The sequence below is a fragment of the Athene cunicularia genome (genome assembly GCF_003259725.1).
Source record: "Athene cunicularia isolate RWA chromosome 18 unlocalized genomic scaffold, athCun1 chr18_part1, whole genome shotgun sequence".
Taxonomy (NCBI): domain Eukaryota; kingdom Metazoa; phylum Chordata; class Aves; order Strigiformes; family Strigidae; genus Athene; species Athene cunicularia.
The window spans coordinates 10,208,361-10,224,765 of record NW_020799123.1 but is presented as its reverse complement, the minus strand read 5'-3'; the positions used below and the strand labels follow the sequence as shown (position 1 = coordinate 10,224,765).

The 16,405-nt window shown below is 40.0% G+C and overlaps 1 protein-coding gene across 1 annotated transcript in view; it reads left to right on the top strand.

Annotated features, from left to right (window-relative positions):
* Positions 1–14,818, top strand: part of PRKCA (protein kinase C alpha) — a 151,338-nt gene extending 136,520 nt beyond the window's left edge. The window contains exons 13-16 of the mRNA XM_026860902.1: positions 6,214–6,294; positions 7,719–7,826; positions 10,270–10,410; positions 14,273–14,818. Coding sequence (XP_026716703.1) covers positions 6,214–6,294; positions 7,719–7,826; positions 10,270–10,410; positions 14,273–14,437 — 495 coding nt within the window. The 3' untranslated portion in view covers positions 14,438–14,818. The remainder of the gene's footprint in view (positions 1–6,213; positions 6,295–7,718; positions 7,827–10,269; positions 10,411–14,272) is intronic.
* The last annotated feature ends 1,587 nt before the right edge of the window (positions 14,819–16,405 follow it).

Here is a 16,405-nt window from a genome sequence, read left to right as displayed (position 1 = left end):
TAAAATTGTCACTACACACATCTCACACCAACCAAGTTTTGATAGCTGTAACTCTGGATACTCTGTGTATGGTACCATTTATACTTCTGCAGATATATTGAATAACTTTGTGAATTAACACAATATTATCAGTGAGACTTCACTATTCTAAAAAAATATCTAGTTGATTGAAAACCTAACTTTTTATCAGATCGGTGCTTCAGATTTTGTTCATACGAGCAAAAGACTAAAAAAGCTGGATCACCACCGTGTGATTTTAAATTTGTAGCCTGGAAATGTTGTTATACTAAACTTTGTGCTTCAGTTTGTGAAGTCATAGAGAGCTCATGGACCTTGTTGATGAGTTCAGCAAACATTTTATTGGGAGCAAACATAGCTTCTTTAATGTATTCCTTCATCAGTTCACACAGCTGACAAAATACATACATTTAAAGGATCGTTTGGCATTTTCAGGAAATCACAAACCACTCACTGATTCTTGGGAAGGGACACGTGAGGTCTTGAAGCTTTTTGCTGACTTCCCTGCAAAGCTCCTGTAGTCTTTTCCAGGCCATGTCTTGCAAATGGTACACAGGTATCAAGTGTTACCGCTCTTGATCTCAGGAAAGCTCCAGTCATTGAAAGCCTGAACAAAGCTGCAAGATCAGGGCTTGAATGGAGTTGACAGAATAAATCCAGAATTTGCCTTGAGTTTTCTGTGATTTGGCAATACCTGTGCTGCATTCAAGCCACTGAAAATCCCGTTCAAACATGAACCGAACTGCAGTGGGTCTGAAATGAAAATCTGATCATGAGAAGCACAGTTCTGCTTTAAAGTACTGTGATAAGTATGAGCTTTGAGTTAAGATTGTTAGTCTGGATATGATTTATATTTCAATACTTTAGGTATAAAACATTCCAAACAAGCACATGTGTTGATTTGGAAATGATTCAAATATATGAATATTAAAATCTGGTATTTGTGCATACTGAGCTTTCAAGAGTCTTGATTTGTTTGGCTGCAGATTCAATGCAAGAGGCTGTATCCTGATCCAAGATACTCAGTTTTTCACTGAGTGCTGGGCAAGAGGCAGCTCTGGCTGGAACATTTCTGGCTGTAATTGAATGTTATTGGAATATGGGAGATTTATACATGGACAACTAAATTAGTGTCTAAGGTGAATTTTGTCATCTCTGTGAAATTGGAATGAAAAATTGTTTTTTTTTCCAGTTGCTAATTCATGCTTTTCAGAGTGAAATATTATGTATTATAAAGCCTCGTTTTTTCACAAATTGCCGTTGCTTGCAGCAGGGTATCAGAACAACCAGAGCAGTATTTCATTTTCTCCTGTCAAAACATAAATGAAGCCAATATTACAAATTTAAGTGTCCTTTCTGTGGCAATAGTCTTGTGCCAGTTAATACCAAAGAACATGTTGTCAGTGCCAAAATGCTCAATATGGGTCAGTGTGGGAATGATTTATTTTACTTTATTTGGACATTTCATATAGAGAAACAAACCTTTTACCAAAACATTCAGTAACTGGGAGGAAATCAGTCTTTCTCTTATTTTACAAACAGATTTTATTTATTTTTTTTAGTTGGCTGATTTTCTTTCATTTCTGAAGACATTAATGTGACTGACAAATTGCTAACTAGGTCTGTGGTAAACTTCAAAGTAAGGTTCATGTTTTGCTTGCAGGAGCATTTCAGCATGTTTCCATGGGCTAAAAGTTATAAATTTATAATAGATTATAATGAGGATGCATTTGCACAGTACCATTCCCTGCTGAGTGAAGATAAATGAACCAAATCTAAACAAACTGTTGAAAGCATCTAGAGGAGAGTAGTCCTGTGAGTGTGTTGCACTCAAACATATAGAGTTAGCTCTTTTCATCAGTATTTGGGTACTAATGTGACTATAGTGGGGTCTGAAGGAGCCCACGCTGCCTCTCCATGAAGCACCCACGGACAGTTGAGAGATAACTTGGCTGGAAGGACCGTACAGGGACAGCTCAGCTGCCTCCACACCTGCCATCCGCAGACAGAATACGGTGCTGCATTCAGCAAAGCGGACTTGCACGCTTTGGTGTCCTCTGAAATAATGCTTTTCTCTTTCAATGATTGGGAAAGTTAGCATTTGTTATTACTCAGGTGTATAACACCCTGGAATTAATGCTCATTTTCTTATCCTGTGCAGCTGGAGAAATGTGCAGAGGTGAAGCTGGTAGAATCCCAGGTTTGACCACATCTGTGAGGCAGAAAGTGGTTATCTAGTAAAGAATATTTATTGATGTGCTGAACTGAAATACTTATGGTCAGAGTGGTGAAATAGCTGTGAAATCTATTAATACGTTGTATTTCCTTGACCAGTCAAGAGCGACAGGAGATGGTTGTGAAGAGGATTAGCAGGAAGGGATTGTGCCAGAACAGCCTGCTGCCTGTGGGGAGGCACTGAACCCACCAGCAGCATCCCTGCAACAGCTAGAGCACAGATTCTGAATTTCAGAATAATTTAAACTAGAACCTCTGTTTCCCTTCTCCTCCATGTAATAGCCTCAAAACCTTAAATTCTAATCTTGCGTTTGCCAGGACTGTGGGAGGCTAGCAGGTACTACAGAGCTTTGGAAAGTGTACAACTGACTGTTTCTTGTGCTAGTAATATTTATTTCTTTTAATAACTGAGTTTTAACTTTTCCAGTAGGCATAAGATATGTTCACAAAAGATGTTCTCTCTTGCCTCTGGGATGTAAACTTTTCCATCCTTACTGGCTACCAGCTGCAAGCCGCAGTGATCTAAACATTCCTACAAATTGCTGGTATTAATCTCTGTGTCCTGCTCTTAACTGTTCATTCCTTGGAGGAAAAAAAATTAAAAAAATAAAAAAGACAATCAACATTCCTCTGCCAGTTTGGTTTGATGAGAGAAATTCCTCGTGAGCTCTTCCTGAGCTCTCAAATCCATGGCACCTGAAAAGGCAGAGCTCTTAAAATACAGAAATAGTTAGGTAAAATGGGACATTTGGAGTTCAAAAGGAGATGAAAAAAGCAATCATTTACAGTTATGATGGGGAAGGGAAGGGAAGGGAAGGGAAGGGAAGGGGAAGGGGAAGGGGAAGGGGAAGGGGAAGGGAAGAAGAAGGGGAAGGGAAGAAGAAGGGAAGAAAGGAAGAAGGGTCCTCTGAACTCTCCACTCCTCCCTGGCCAGCAGAAAGCAGGAATCACAGCTGGAGGAGGGTACATGCCTCCATTTCTAGGCCCATGAATTTCTTCACTGCTCTGTGGGTCTGCTCTGCCTACTGCAGGGGGACAGGAGGTCATGTTAATACACCCCTATTTGTCTAAAAGATACCAAATTTTGTACATGCAGATAGGATTGTTTTGGCAACTGCTGCAAGGCAGCCAGTGATGGCTTTGAGTGCAGCAGCTGGTAGGTAATACATGGTGATTTCTAGATGAGGAGGAGGGAACTACTGAAAACACGACATTTAGAACTTGCTGACTTTGTAGCAACGCATGTTTGACTGTATATTGAAAACTCATCTGCTTCCTCCCACATGTAATTCCTTCCTTGAAGTGAGCGTTCTTTCCTCTCGTTTACATTTTCCAATTAGTGCTTTGAATAGCTCCCAATATTATGAGTATAAAAGCTGGTTTCCGTGCATGACACAGAGGTTGGTAAATGAACGTGGCAGATTGCTTTTCTGTGTTTCACTTGTATCATATCCTAACCGGGATTAAGCTGGTGATTCAGATTGGGTGTATTTAATTAGGATTAAAGGAAATAAAACTTCCTGTGTGCAGCAGCAGACGGGGACAGTACCACCTTTTGCTGCGTTGCAGTAGGTTCAGTGAAAAATGTGGTTTCATTGCATTTGCGGTGGGACTTCTCTGCAGTGGGACCTTTCCAGTCCTGGTGGAACTTGATGTCCGTATTTATTTCTCAAATCCCACTCTCTCATCATGCAACTGGTTTGGGCGAGGGAGGGGTGTGCCAGCTCAGAGGGGGCACTGGTCTGTTCAGCAGATGCTTCTGCTGATGTTGACATGTGGCATCAAATAGGACAAACATTTTAGTGATTCTGACCATATATTAGGTTAAATGTAGGAGCTTTTTTCACGATAATTCTGTCTCTCCTGGGGATTCTGCTTGATATTCTCTCACAAAGGCAGATTTACTTGGGGCAGATTACATTTGCTGATGAGAATGCTATTTAGAGAATGACCCAATCTTGACTCACCTCTTGCTGGATAAACAAACAGCGTCATTGAGTCCATGCCTGTGTATCTTTCATTTTATGACATTGATTGCCATATTTAAAAGATTTCCTCTCCTCAGTAATCCCATCAAACTTTTTCACAATAGGAAGAGAAGTAGACTGTGGCCTCCTGGACAGACCTAACTCCCAGGTTGGGAACTGTGGCGCTGTAGCAGCATTTTCTTTCTCAGTGCTATGGATCCATCTTTTTTCTCATTTGCTAATTGAAACAAACTGTTCCTCCCAAAACCACTTACATGAAGCACACTTATTGTGCAAAATGTTCTGCCCTTTTATAAACTAATGACCTTCTGAAAAATATCCTTTTTTTTTTTTTTTTCTGATACAATACTGTTTTCCGTAAGGCAAGGAGAGATTGTCAGTGAAGGGTTGAGGATTAAATATTTTATCATTTTCTGTGTGTAAAGGCCAGTATTTTTCCTGGACCAAATTTTGGAAGTGTTTAGTCTTTCAAGAAGCAATATTGATTCCAGCGGACCTCTGGGAACTTACTGGTGATAGAAATTAAACGAAGAGTAACCAAGTATGTCAACCACTATAATATGATATGAACGTCCTAAATATAATTTTTAAAGCCCATATTACTGCTAAAAGACAACTAATAAAGATTGCCTTTATGTAGGGCATTCCAGCTGAGAATCTCGTTATTACTTCTGGTTGTGTAATATATTACAAGGCGTAATTGATTTTGAAATGTTTTGCTTAGAAACATTGCAGTAATTTTTAATTCATGTGCTGCTGTTATCTCAGAAAAAAAAAAACAAAACCAAACATATTCACATAGAGGCTATAATTTTACTTAGTAGCCAGGCAGTCCTGCTTTATTGAACTGGTGACTCACTCTTTTCCTGAGAAACCACAAAACTTATCAGTTCAACTTCTCTTTCAGAAAACTAAAAAAATCTTGGGTATGTGATGTGTACTTGTCTGAGCAATTTGTTTCACAAAGAATAAAAGTGCATGCAAACAGGAAAATAAATGCAAGCCCATCTGGAGTAATGACTGCCTCAGTTCTCTGCGTACTCTAGAGGAGCAGTGGCCATGGGGTTGGAGGCTCTGATACTGCCTTCCCCAGTGTGGATGGACCGTGGCTGGGGCATCCTCCATCCCTTCACGATTCACGGTATCACTTCAAAGTTATTTAGAAGGAGACCTGGGAGAATGTCTGCACCTCAAAACTCCTCTATAGCATGCCCACATGCATCTCTTAAATAAATTAACACCGATCTCTGAAGAGGCCTTGATTAAAGAAAATGACGCACGAGGGAACCTGCGTGCCATTGGCACATGCAGCCTTTCATTGTGTCAGAACTCAATTTGTGCTGCTGTGTGACTCAGATGTTAACCCAGAGGATGAAAATACTTGACATTTCCATTAGGCTGAACAGCAGAAACCCCTTTATTTTTGATGTAGCTGGTATCTAGCCTCATGGTAAGAGTATCTTAATCGTGCAACTTGGGAAAATGTAACTGAGCTTTTCAGGGGTTTGCCCTTTTCTTAAATTTTGATTCCTTTTACAGCAGAACAAAAATGTAAATATTGAAAAGAAAAGAAAAGAAAGGCTTAATTATTGATAATCTTTAAGCTGAGTGAGTCTCATGATTTCAAGCTTTTGACACAAATGGATAAATAACATTTTTGCCTTGTCTTCTGCATCGTACTGCTGTACTTCCTGCTTTGCCTTCAGGTGCACATCCCAAGATCTCCTAAGAGCTTGTTTTCCAAGATACCAGAGTACCAAAAGATGCGGGTGGGTTTAGACTAACGTTTGCAAACAGTCTAACTCCCACTGAAAACAATGAGTAGCTAGAGTGAGGATTACAGGATTGGCTTGCTGGGCTCTTTCAAGGAAATGTGTTCATCTCTGCATGTCACTATTTATCTAATATGTCACAAGATTGGGTGTTAGTTAACATAAGGATTTTTTCTTTCGTTTTTTTTGTGATTATACAGATTATTGCTTACCAACCCTATGGGAAGTCAGTGGATTGGTGGGCGTACGGTGTGCTGCTCTATGAGATGTTAGCTGGCCAGGTAAGAGTCACCCTCCCATGCTCAGTGTGAACTCCTCCTGCCTCTCCAGTGATGCTCTGTTTCAAGGCTCCCTAAAGGGTTAGACCATCAGAGGACAAGCCTGGGGCCTTTCATACTGTTATTATCTCCTTGTACTCTTGACTGACTCAACAAAGAATGTGTTTAGGCTTTAAGCTCTTTATATTGCACCCACATAATCAAGCACTGCCTTTGAATTGTAATAATGTTATAAATAACCATCTTCAAAATTGAATGGGAGACACTTGAGCAGGAAAATGCGTGTCAAATGGAAGAAAAATCATTGAGTAGTTTGAAACCACAGGGAAACGTAATAAAAGTGTGTATATGTTCTGCACTGAAGTTAAGTCACAAGAACACAGTTTTTGTATTCTATGTCCTAGGGGTGAAGTATGGGTCTCACCACTTGAAATATGCTAAATTACAGACCCCTTATTCTGCACAGTTAATGAGAAGCTGCTCTCTGAGTCACTCGAGTAGAAAAACAACACTGTACCACAGTAAATGGCAGATAACTACCAACTTTAAGGAATTCTATTAGTCTTGAGTTGGAAGAGATTTCTGCAATTGGCTTTCAATGAGTGTTAGCTAAAGGTATGCATTTCCTAAGCTTAAAACATACATTTTTAACAAATGGCTTTAATAGTTTCTCTACTAAATTCCACTTGACATTTCAAAGGTTTTTAAAGTGTAGCAATGGCAGTTGTTAACATTTACAGTCTGCATTGCAAATATTAGGCATCTGAATGCTTTTGAGAAAATGAGATTTGCCATTAGCTGAGTCTTACACAGTGCCCGTATCCTGGGGACGCACCCACGGGCACTTTCCTCATCACCTATATTTAAAAATAAAATGCAGCCCTTTCTTGTGATAGTCTCCCCTTTACAGAAGCAGAGTCTACAGCCGTGTCTTATAAAATAAACTGGGGTTTAACTGGCATTAAGTGAGGAGTGGTGATACCTCAGCACAAGGTAATTGAAAGTTACAATCTCCAGACTTCACCCTTTAAAGTATTTTGGCTGTCTGGTGCACAGGAGCTTTAAAAACTGATCGTGAAGATAATCCTGCACACATTTCATTAACCTGGCTGCAGTGCTGGGTGCAGAAATGAATTTGTCTCCTTGATTTCTACCCGAGACCAATAAACACTAAACTTCTGTGTCAGAAGATACCCAAGCTGCAGACGGCTGGGAGTTTGGGGTGTATTCCTGGGCAAGGACCACTGCTGTTATATACTGATCTCTTTGGGCGTCTGTGATTGACCGGGGGCAGGTTGCTGGGCTGGATGCACCTTTGTCCTGAGCCTGTGTGGCCATAGTATTGTCATATGATTTCATAAAAAGTGGAGAATTAAACCAAAACCAAACCAAACCCCAGTAACTTACCTGTGATTTATTTTCAACAGCCTCCATTTGATGGAGAAGATGAAGATGAACTTTTCCAGTCCATAATGGAGCATAACGTTTCCTATCCAAAATCACTGTCCAAAGAAGCTGTCTCCATCTGCAAAGGGGTGAGATAGATGCTTCTTTATCATTAAGTTCTTTTTTGGCAATCCTTGTGAATAACTAAATTTGTCTGGCTTTGATATGGCACTGTAGTATTTTTAAGTGGAACTTCTGTCAGGCAGTGCTAAGCTATATTGTCATGAAGTGCTCATCGCTTGGTGTCACTGCTAAGTATTCAGCTCTTCCCCGCTGTGCCTGCTTGTTTTATGGTAAGAACAAATGTCAGAATCAGTAGCTGCCAAATCCCGAGCAGGATTTATAAACAGGAAAGTGGTGTGAAATGTCTCCACCCACCTTGCCTCTCAGTCCTCAGCAGCACAACCCCAGTTTTGCAGGGTGAGGAGATTGCTCAGCTTGGATGGACACCAGGTACTCCAGCAAGTCCTCGGTCCAGTATGCCTAATGCCAGCAGCAGGGGAAAAGAGTTAATAAGAGTCATTTTTAGATGTAGGTAAAGATGAACTTATGTGAAGATCTTTAGCGTAAATGCAAGGAAGCTGTGGGGAAATCCTGACCCAGTGGTAACCTAAAATTTATCTTAGATTCTAAGTTAATTTTTTTTTTTTCCTAAGGAAAAGAATAGATTTGACTTCAGGGGATTAACTCAGGAAAAAATAATTCATTCGACTTTCCTTTGACTTGGTGTGATTCCCTAGAGTACCGTCAGTCTGCAGCTTTTCCAAACCACCATCTATAAAACATTGTTTGATGTATTATTTACACTGATAGAATATCACTGCACTTAGTGTCAGTTAATTTGGTATTTACTTTCTTCCTTTCCTTTGCAACCGTTTATTGGACATGAGCTGGATATTAATCCCTTAAGGAAAAATCATCAAGGAAAAGAAAAGCTGTTTAGAGCAACAAAGTAAAAGGAAAGACCACTCTAATTTTGGAGCATATCCCAGTGTAGACACGCTGAGCAACTGAAACTATACATGATATATTTTTATAAAGTACATGCAGATTGATGCCTTGTTGTGAAAATCATACGTTCGAATAGCACAGTTTGAACTTGATCTAATTACCCTGTTTTCAGCTCTCCTGCTTGCTGCTGTTCTGCAAGGTGCTTATGCAAAGGGACTTCAGAAAGCTAAAATTGCATTGCACCACTAGGTTTAAGGTCAAGTCTCTGTGATACTAATACGTTATCGTCTGTACTAAACTAACAAATTAATCCCAAATTTCAGGGAGCATTAACACCTGAGCAAAGTCGATATGAGAAAGCTGCTGAACCTTGCAGAAAGCAGTAGCTCAGCAGTCCCGGGACTGTGCACCACTGGGCAAGACAATGTGCCCGCTGTGCTCTTGGAATTGAATTGTCTGCTTGACATGTGTTCCACTGATTCAGAGTTTGTTCAGTTTGGTAAATGCAGTAACTTCAGAAAGAATTAAAACGACTAGAATCATTATTCACATTTTCTTACGTCACCCACTGTTAAAGCAAGGGGTTTAGAAAAGGTAATAAAAACGGGAACGTTGCTGTTAAGGTTGAAGAAGGATGTGATTCCTAGCCCAGAGCACAGCTGACTTCCCAAAGTCTGCTGAGAGTCGCTTTTATTTTAGGTTCAAAATTGGAATCTGATCAACTCAACATTTGGAGAGAGACTAAAGTGGTACAGCTGAGGTTTTAAAAAGATGTGTTGAGGTATCACTCCCAGCAGTATATTAATCATATATAATTTGTAGAAGAGCTTTAAAAAGTCCTCACAATACTGGAACTGAGAGTTGCAGGCTACATTGCTCAGTTCCTAACGTATATATCAGTTGAAAAGGTTTTGAGGAGCTTGTTCATTAGGGAGCATATTACTGTTTCCAAGCATGCAATGCTGGTGGGGTTGTTTGTTTTTTTTTTCCCCAAGTCTGCTTAATCTATGCAACTGGGTATAGTATTGACCAAGATGTCATTAAGGATGCAAGGGAGGAAACACAGATTAGATATTGTCAGCTGGGTGCCAAGATAATGTAGACTCTGTAATGAGATGTCTCAAGCCCAGAAAAATGAAAGGGGGGGGGGCGTTGTACTTTGTACAGCTTTAGTATATTGGAATTTATTATGTTTAATTGATTGTTGAGGGAAGGCAGAAGCTGTTCTGGAGATTTATAAAACTGAACTGAAAGATGAAAGGCAAAATTTAGGACTGAGTTGTGAACTAACATGATGGCAGGTTGCCCCGGGCACCGCCTGCCCACCCACACCTCCAGCAGCAACCTTTGCCAAACGGGAAAAAGTTCTCAAGTGCAACACTTAATTTTGCTTGCTGACATGCTGTCTCTAGTAATCAAACAAGAAAACTAATTTTCAAAAAATTAATTAGATTTTAAAAACAATTTTATCAGCAACTTGCATCTTCAGGAGAGGAGCAAAAGCATCACAATCTGGGGAAAGTCTGTCTCACTTTCATTCCAGCCTTAAACTTAAATCATTTGGTGTTTTCTTCCTAATAGCTAATGACTAAACATCCTGCAAAACGCCTTGGCTGTGGCCTTGAAGGTGAAAGAGACATCAGGGAACATGCTTTCTTCAGGAGAATTGACTGGGAAAAACTGGAAAACAGAGAGATTCAGCCACCTTTCAAACCTAAAGTGGTGAGTGAGATGCCAAGTACTTCCCTCGCTAAATGTGTCTGCAGTCATGCTTTCCCGCGGGGTGAGATTAATGCTGGCTTGATGGTGCTGCAAATCTGGGGCACTTCTAAACTAAGGCAATTTGATTATGGCAGACCAGTCTGCAAATCTGCTAATGTTTTGGCACCCTGTAGCATAACCCAGTGTACTTTGTTCCTTGCAAAAAAAGTCTCTCGGTGCTTTGAGTCTTGACTTCAGCGGTCGTGCACTGCAGAAGTTGAAAACAGGGAAAACTGGCGTGTTCACATCAGCCACTACTAAATGCAGTTCCCAGCTGTCTCCTCTGAACAGCATCTAAAGTTAATGATTAAAGTTATCTGAATTACAGGGCCGAATTTCCTCCATGTTACACAGCACAGGGAGGGTTTGTATTGTGTTCCCCATCCTTGAGTGCTGCAACCCACGTCTTCCAAGTTTGCAAAAAATAATTCCTGATTTATTTTCAATATTTATTACTGGTTTACACGCGTGTATCTGTAGGAATAGTTTAGAAATCCAAACAAGTGAAAGACATCCTTACTGTGAGAACTGTTTGCATAACGGAATTTGAAGAACTGTATTTGTTGATGCAGAATTTCTGGACTTTGTTGACTGGCAAAGAAAAGTATTCGCACGCAAGAATGCAAGCTTTCAGGAACAGCTGTAACTGATTATGTCCTGTCATCGAATCTTTATTCTCTTAACACTTTTTTTGTTTCAACTGAGATGTGTAGCTGGCTGTAGCACTGCAGGTACGGGATCGTTGCTCTGCACACTGATGGATTTACCAACACAGACATGTGAGGGTGGTATCACAAACTAATGAACCGAGGGAGGCCACTGCCTGGTGGCAGAATATATTCGTCTCTTCGTGTCTACTAATGCCTTTTTCATATCACCAGGAGGAGAGTTGCGTGCTGAGAAGAGTATTTTATGCTAGGGGAAACACCCTTTTCACATGGTGTGGATTTTGCAAGCAGGGAAGGGTGTAAATAAGTAAAGAATACACATGGTGCTGCCAACCCTGCCCAGCAGGTCCCAGAGCTGTCTGTCCAAAGCGGGGCTGCACCTCTTTGAAGCATATTTTGTGAAAGATTTTCATGGCCTGCTTCTTGAGTCGAATTTTAAGCTGATTGTAAAGCAAATCTCCCTTCACATCTGTACGTTTTATTCGCTCAGGAACAGCGTGCTTAGACTTTCCTTGAAGTTAAATGTAGCAACAGCATGAAGGGACTAAAAGCTTGAAGTATGGTCTGATTCCATCATAGCACGTTGTGTGGCAGATCCTGGCTCCTGGTCAGAGCAGCTGTGCTCCGTCTCTGTGGTTATCATGACCTGTTTTGTTTATACAGGCTGCTATTAAAACACACCGAGGTGTATTCACACGGAGCCTGACTTTCCCAGATGAAAATAATTCAAAATCCAAGTCTGATATTAACATACACTTTGTGTAACTCATTTATTGTGATTGCTGATTCTGTTTATATTGATTCTAGAAAGGAAAAAAGAAATGACCTTTCATCTGTTTGAAGATGTAGGTGTATTTATAGGCTTTATCTGGGCGGGGGGTTTTTTTTCAGAAAACCTTTGTAGGTGCATCTTCTTTAGGAAGAACGTTGCTGCAGGAATAATCCTGCTGCTTTTGCATACGGGCACGGATCTCACTCGAACACAAGAGCTGCAGATTTTGGGTCAGCAGTTGGTTGGTTTAAATAACGTGTTCCCTTCCAGATTGACATTTCACAGGCTACAGGCACAGTCTGATTATTTGGCAAGAAGGACATTTTACTTGTATTTTGTAAGCCCAGGAGTTCTAGGAGCCCTGTATTTTCAGTTCTGCATTAACGCTCACAGTAGCAGTGCCACTTTGTAATTTAAAGACAAATATGTAATTGAAGCTGCAAATTTATTGATAAATTATTATATTTGCACCCAAAACCCACCCAAATTTCACATGAGTTATTTCTTAACCTCTACTAGTATAAGCGATAGTGAGAGACCTAATGGAGTCAGGGCCTTTGGTTTCAATATACAGCTTTAATACCTTCCACTTGTTGAAAAAAGAAGAATTAAAAAAGAAAACTAAAAGAAAAAAAAAAGAGCATATTTTTTGCGGCAGGATGATGCATATCTCTAGAACATCTCTTTAGCAAAAAGTCTTCCCTGTACAAATAGCCCTTCTGTTGCTGCTCTGGGTTGGCTATATTGCCTCTAAATAAATTTGACTGCTGACTTAGGGATACATCAACTTTCATTCCAACGATGCAGAGTTTTCCCCTTGTCAAAGTTCAGCTCTGTCCATTCTTGTTCTCCAGAGATTCTGTACCAAAATGCACTGGCTTCAGTGGGCACCAGGGTATTCGGTGAGTGCAGAACCCCGGGTGAATAAAGCAGACTACTGTTAGCCTTTAACCCGCTGAAGTGTTCCTCTGCTTGTGTCCTTCCAAGGCTGAACAATTGTCCTCCTGTGAGCACTGCAGTCCAGTACCTGAGCATGAGGTTTTCATCTGAAATACAAACCAGCTTGTGCCTGAGGCAGGAAAAGCTCTTTGCAGCTCAGATCGGATGGCGTGTCCCAGTCCAGGACGCGCCAGGTGCTTTGCAAGAAGATTGAGAACAGCGACTGAGCTCTTCTCAAAAGAGCCAAACACCTCACCCTCAAATTCCCTTAACGGGCCCCCCTTCACTTGATTTCTCCTATAAATGTGCAGCTTTATTCATGTTGCATTCGTTTGGAGAAATTAATGTTTAATACTGGCCTATTGTACAAGCCATATTCTACCCTTTCCGAGTTATCCTCTGTGTCTGAAGATAATAGTGTCACGTTATCCTCTAAATCCTCTTGTAGATATATTGTAGGGAAGGATAGAGAGGAAGGGGTCAGGGACAGCAGGAAGAATCATTCAGGGCCTTTATCACACAACCACGCTGGTTTTGAAGATCCGTTACAGCGGATAGTTTAGAGATTAGCAGATTTACCAGTTTCCCTTAGAGCTCTCCACTCTACTCAATGCCTAGTTTTCCTCAAATACGCATTTTTTTTCTTGCACCCAAGCTAATTTTGTTCCAGTCCCACCTTCATCCTTTTTAACTTGCCTCTAATCATTCTTCCCTGCCTTTCAAGTGTTTTCTGCACTACTCAAAACTTATCCTTTCCGCAAACCTGATTTCCTTTGTTCTCTGTTCTGAATGAGTTGTGTTCAGCATGGAGCTATATATAACCCCCCTTTCTCGGCTGGGCTTCACAAGACGACGTGTCTCTTCTCAGACAGAAAAAGGAGGAAAGCTGTCACAGCACGTTTTGTAATGAGGGCCCGTTCCCAGGATGCGCTCCCTGCCCCGGCTCCCGCCTGCAGTCCCCAGGACTGGAGCTCTGCTCTCATTTATGAATTTACAAGAGTTTATATGCTGTACAATGAAGAATCAAAACGTATGAAATAATTACATCGGGCTTTCTGCAGATCGTGAAGGAAACAGAGACTAACACAAAAATTTAATTTTGCATCATAAAGTTCTTAAGAAAAATGAAATGACTTGACAGATAAAGTATCTCTTGCCAATACCTGTCCGTAAAAATACTTTCTCTTTCCTTTTTTATCCCAGTAATTCTGAATATTTAAAGCCTCTTCACTTCATCGCCTCATGCTGATGGATGGAAACTTTTCTAAAACTTCTCTGTTTGCCTCAGATTTTTTGTTAAAATATCTGAAAAGAAAATTTCCTCTTAACTACTCATAAGAAATGAAGGAAAGTCTTGCATCCTGAAAAATCTGCAAAAAGCTGGAACTGCCAATGTATTGCTGATTTTTTTCAGCTGTTTTTCTGTTTGTTTTTTTTCTTGCAGTGTGGCAAAGGTGCTGAAAACTTCGATAAATTCTTTACACGAGGACAGCCGGTGTTAACACCTCCGGATCAGCTGGTCATTGCTAACATAGACCAAACAGATTTTGAAGGGTTCTCTTACGTCAACCCCCAGTTCATACACCCCCTTTTACAAAATGTAGCATGAGACAGCGGAACAGGAACAAATCCCGCAGTGGGGAGCGGTCCTTAACCCTACAATTTTTAGGCTTTTGCCTTGTTGATTCCATTTGGGCCTGGAAATTGTAGGGTTAGAAAGTATGAGATGGGGGAAAGGCCACTTATTCGGGATTTTGGCTTTGCAACGGTGATGTTGTCTTAATGGGAGGTAAATTAGTGTACGGTGCCCACTTATTCTTCTAGAAGTCACCACTGACTGAATTTACCCATTTTTTGGTACGTTATATATTTTTATAACTTCCCACTGTCCTTTTGCTCCCTTTTCCACTCTCCTGCGTTAGAAATAATCTAACACATGGTCTGGAAAAAAAAAAAACAAAAACAAAACAAACCCAACCTCGAATATTTAGTCCTTGGGTGAGGATGCTGGGAGGTCGGAGTGCTCGGCCCCACGGGACCGCTCCTCCCCGCCCTGCCCAGTGACTTCGGGGAGATCAGCAGCACAAGAGACCGAAACGGCGGCGACACCAGGGAGGAGAGGCATTGCATAAAAATTGTTGAAAGTACTTGTTTCAGAACTAGGAGAGAACCAAGTCAGGAATGGGTTGGAGTTGGGGGGGACACAAAATCAAATTAGACCCTGAGGCTTTCGAGAACCGATCGTGTAAAGCAACACCAGGTTTAAACACGCTCCAGCGGTGGCCAGATCTCCAGGATCTTTGCTAAGTAGCATGTGATAAACTCAAGGGTGAAATTTTGTCTTTAATAATAATGATAATAATAATAATAATAATAAATAGTAATAATTTTAATAATATTTTTGTGAATTTTAATCTCCATGAGATTATTCTGTGATCCAGGGTGCCATTGTTTGTTCAGTTAATTTCATTTACGTCACTCCTCAAGTTTACTCTTAACCGGTTCTAATACCAGTATTTTACTATGAAATTTGTTAACCTGGAATGTAAAACAAAACTGTAATCTCTTAAATCTATATACCTGTGTTTATTTATAGTCTGCAGTATAGGGCAGTAAATCGAAGAAAGCATTATGTGTACAAAATTAACAAAAAAATGCAGCCCCAAGTGACTTCCTGATTTCTCCAGAATAACTCATGAAACTCTTAAAATAATCAGTTTTAATTCAGAGAACTTTGGGCTGTAGAATAATCAAGCCTGAAAGAAGAAGCACCTAAAACTTGTTTTATTGATAGAATGAAATTTAATACATTTTACATATGCTTCATGCAATGAATTTTGCATGTTTAGTAATAACTCTTAATAATAAGGGTTAATAATAAGCAGATCTATATTACTGACATAATCATATCAAGCATAAAGAGTATTATAAAAATTTTATAAAACAAATTGTGCTTTATTTGTGAAGTTCTTGTTCTGAATGACATCATTTAGATTTAGCTAAATGTTTTATTGCTCTTGTTTTGGTTTTTACTTTAGGTTTTGGATATTGTTAATGGCTTAGGGTATAATCTCCTTTTTTAAAAGTAGGTCTACTTTTAAACAATAATTGCTACCTGCAGGTTTTATACGAGGTTCAATTAGGCTTTCATTTCACGTCTGCTTATTACTTACAGAGAAGGAAATAGACTTTATTTGCAATGATGAACACTGTAATTAATGCAATCTTCTCCTCTCTTATTACTTAGATAAAAAAATTTTGATATTTCCTCTTACAACTTACCAGAAAATATTAATTCAAATATCAGTGAATATTTTTTGTGCATATTTTGGTTTTGTTACAGCATGTTAAATAGTAGGCAGTGCATTTTCCCTTTTTTGTCCCTTCTGCCTTGTTACTGTTAGCAGCCATAGGCACTTTTTGTCTGTCAGATGTGCATGACGATGTCAGAAGCATGATGTCTCTGTTGCTGCATGCAGACTGATTACAATTTTTCCAGCATGTAAACATATTCGAAAAGTAAGATATTTGCCATAAAAAACTTTAAATTTATACTAGAATATGTAACTGGGGGGGG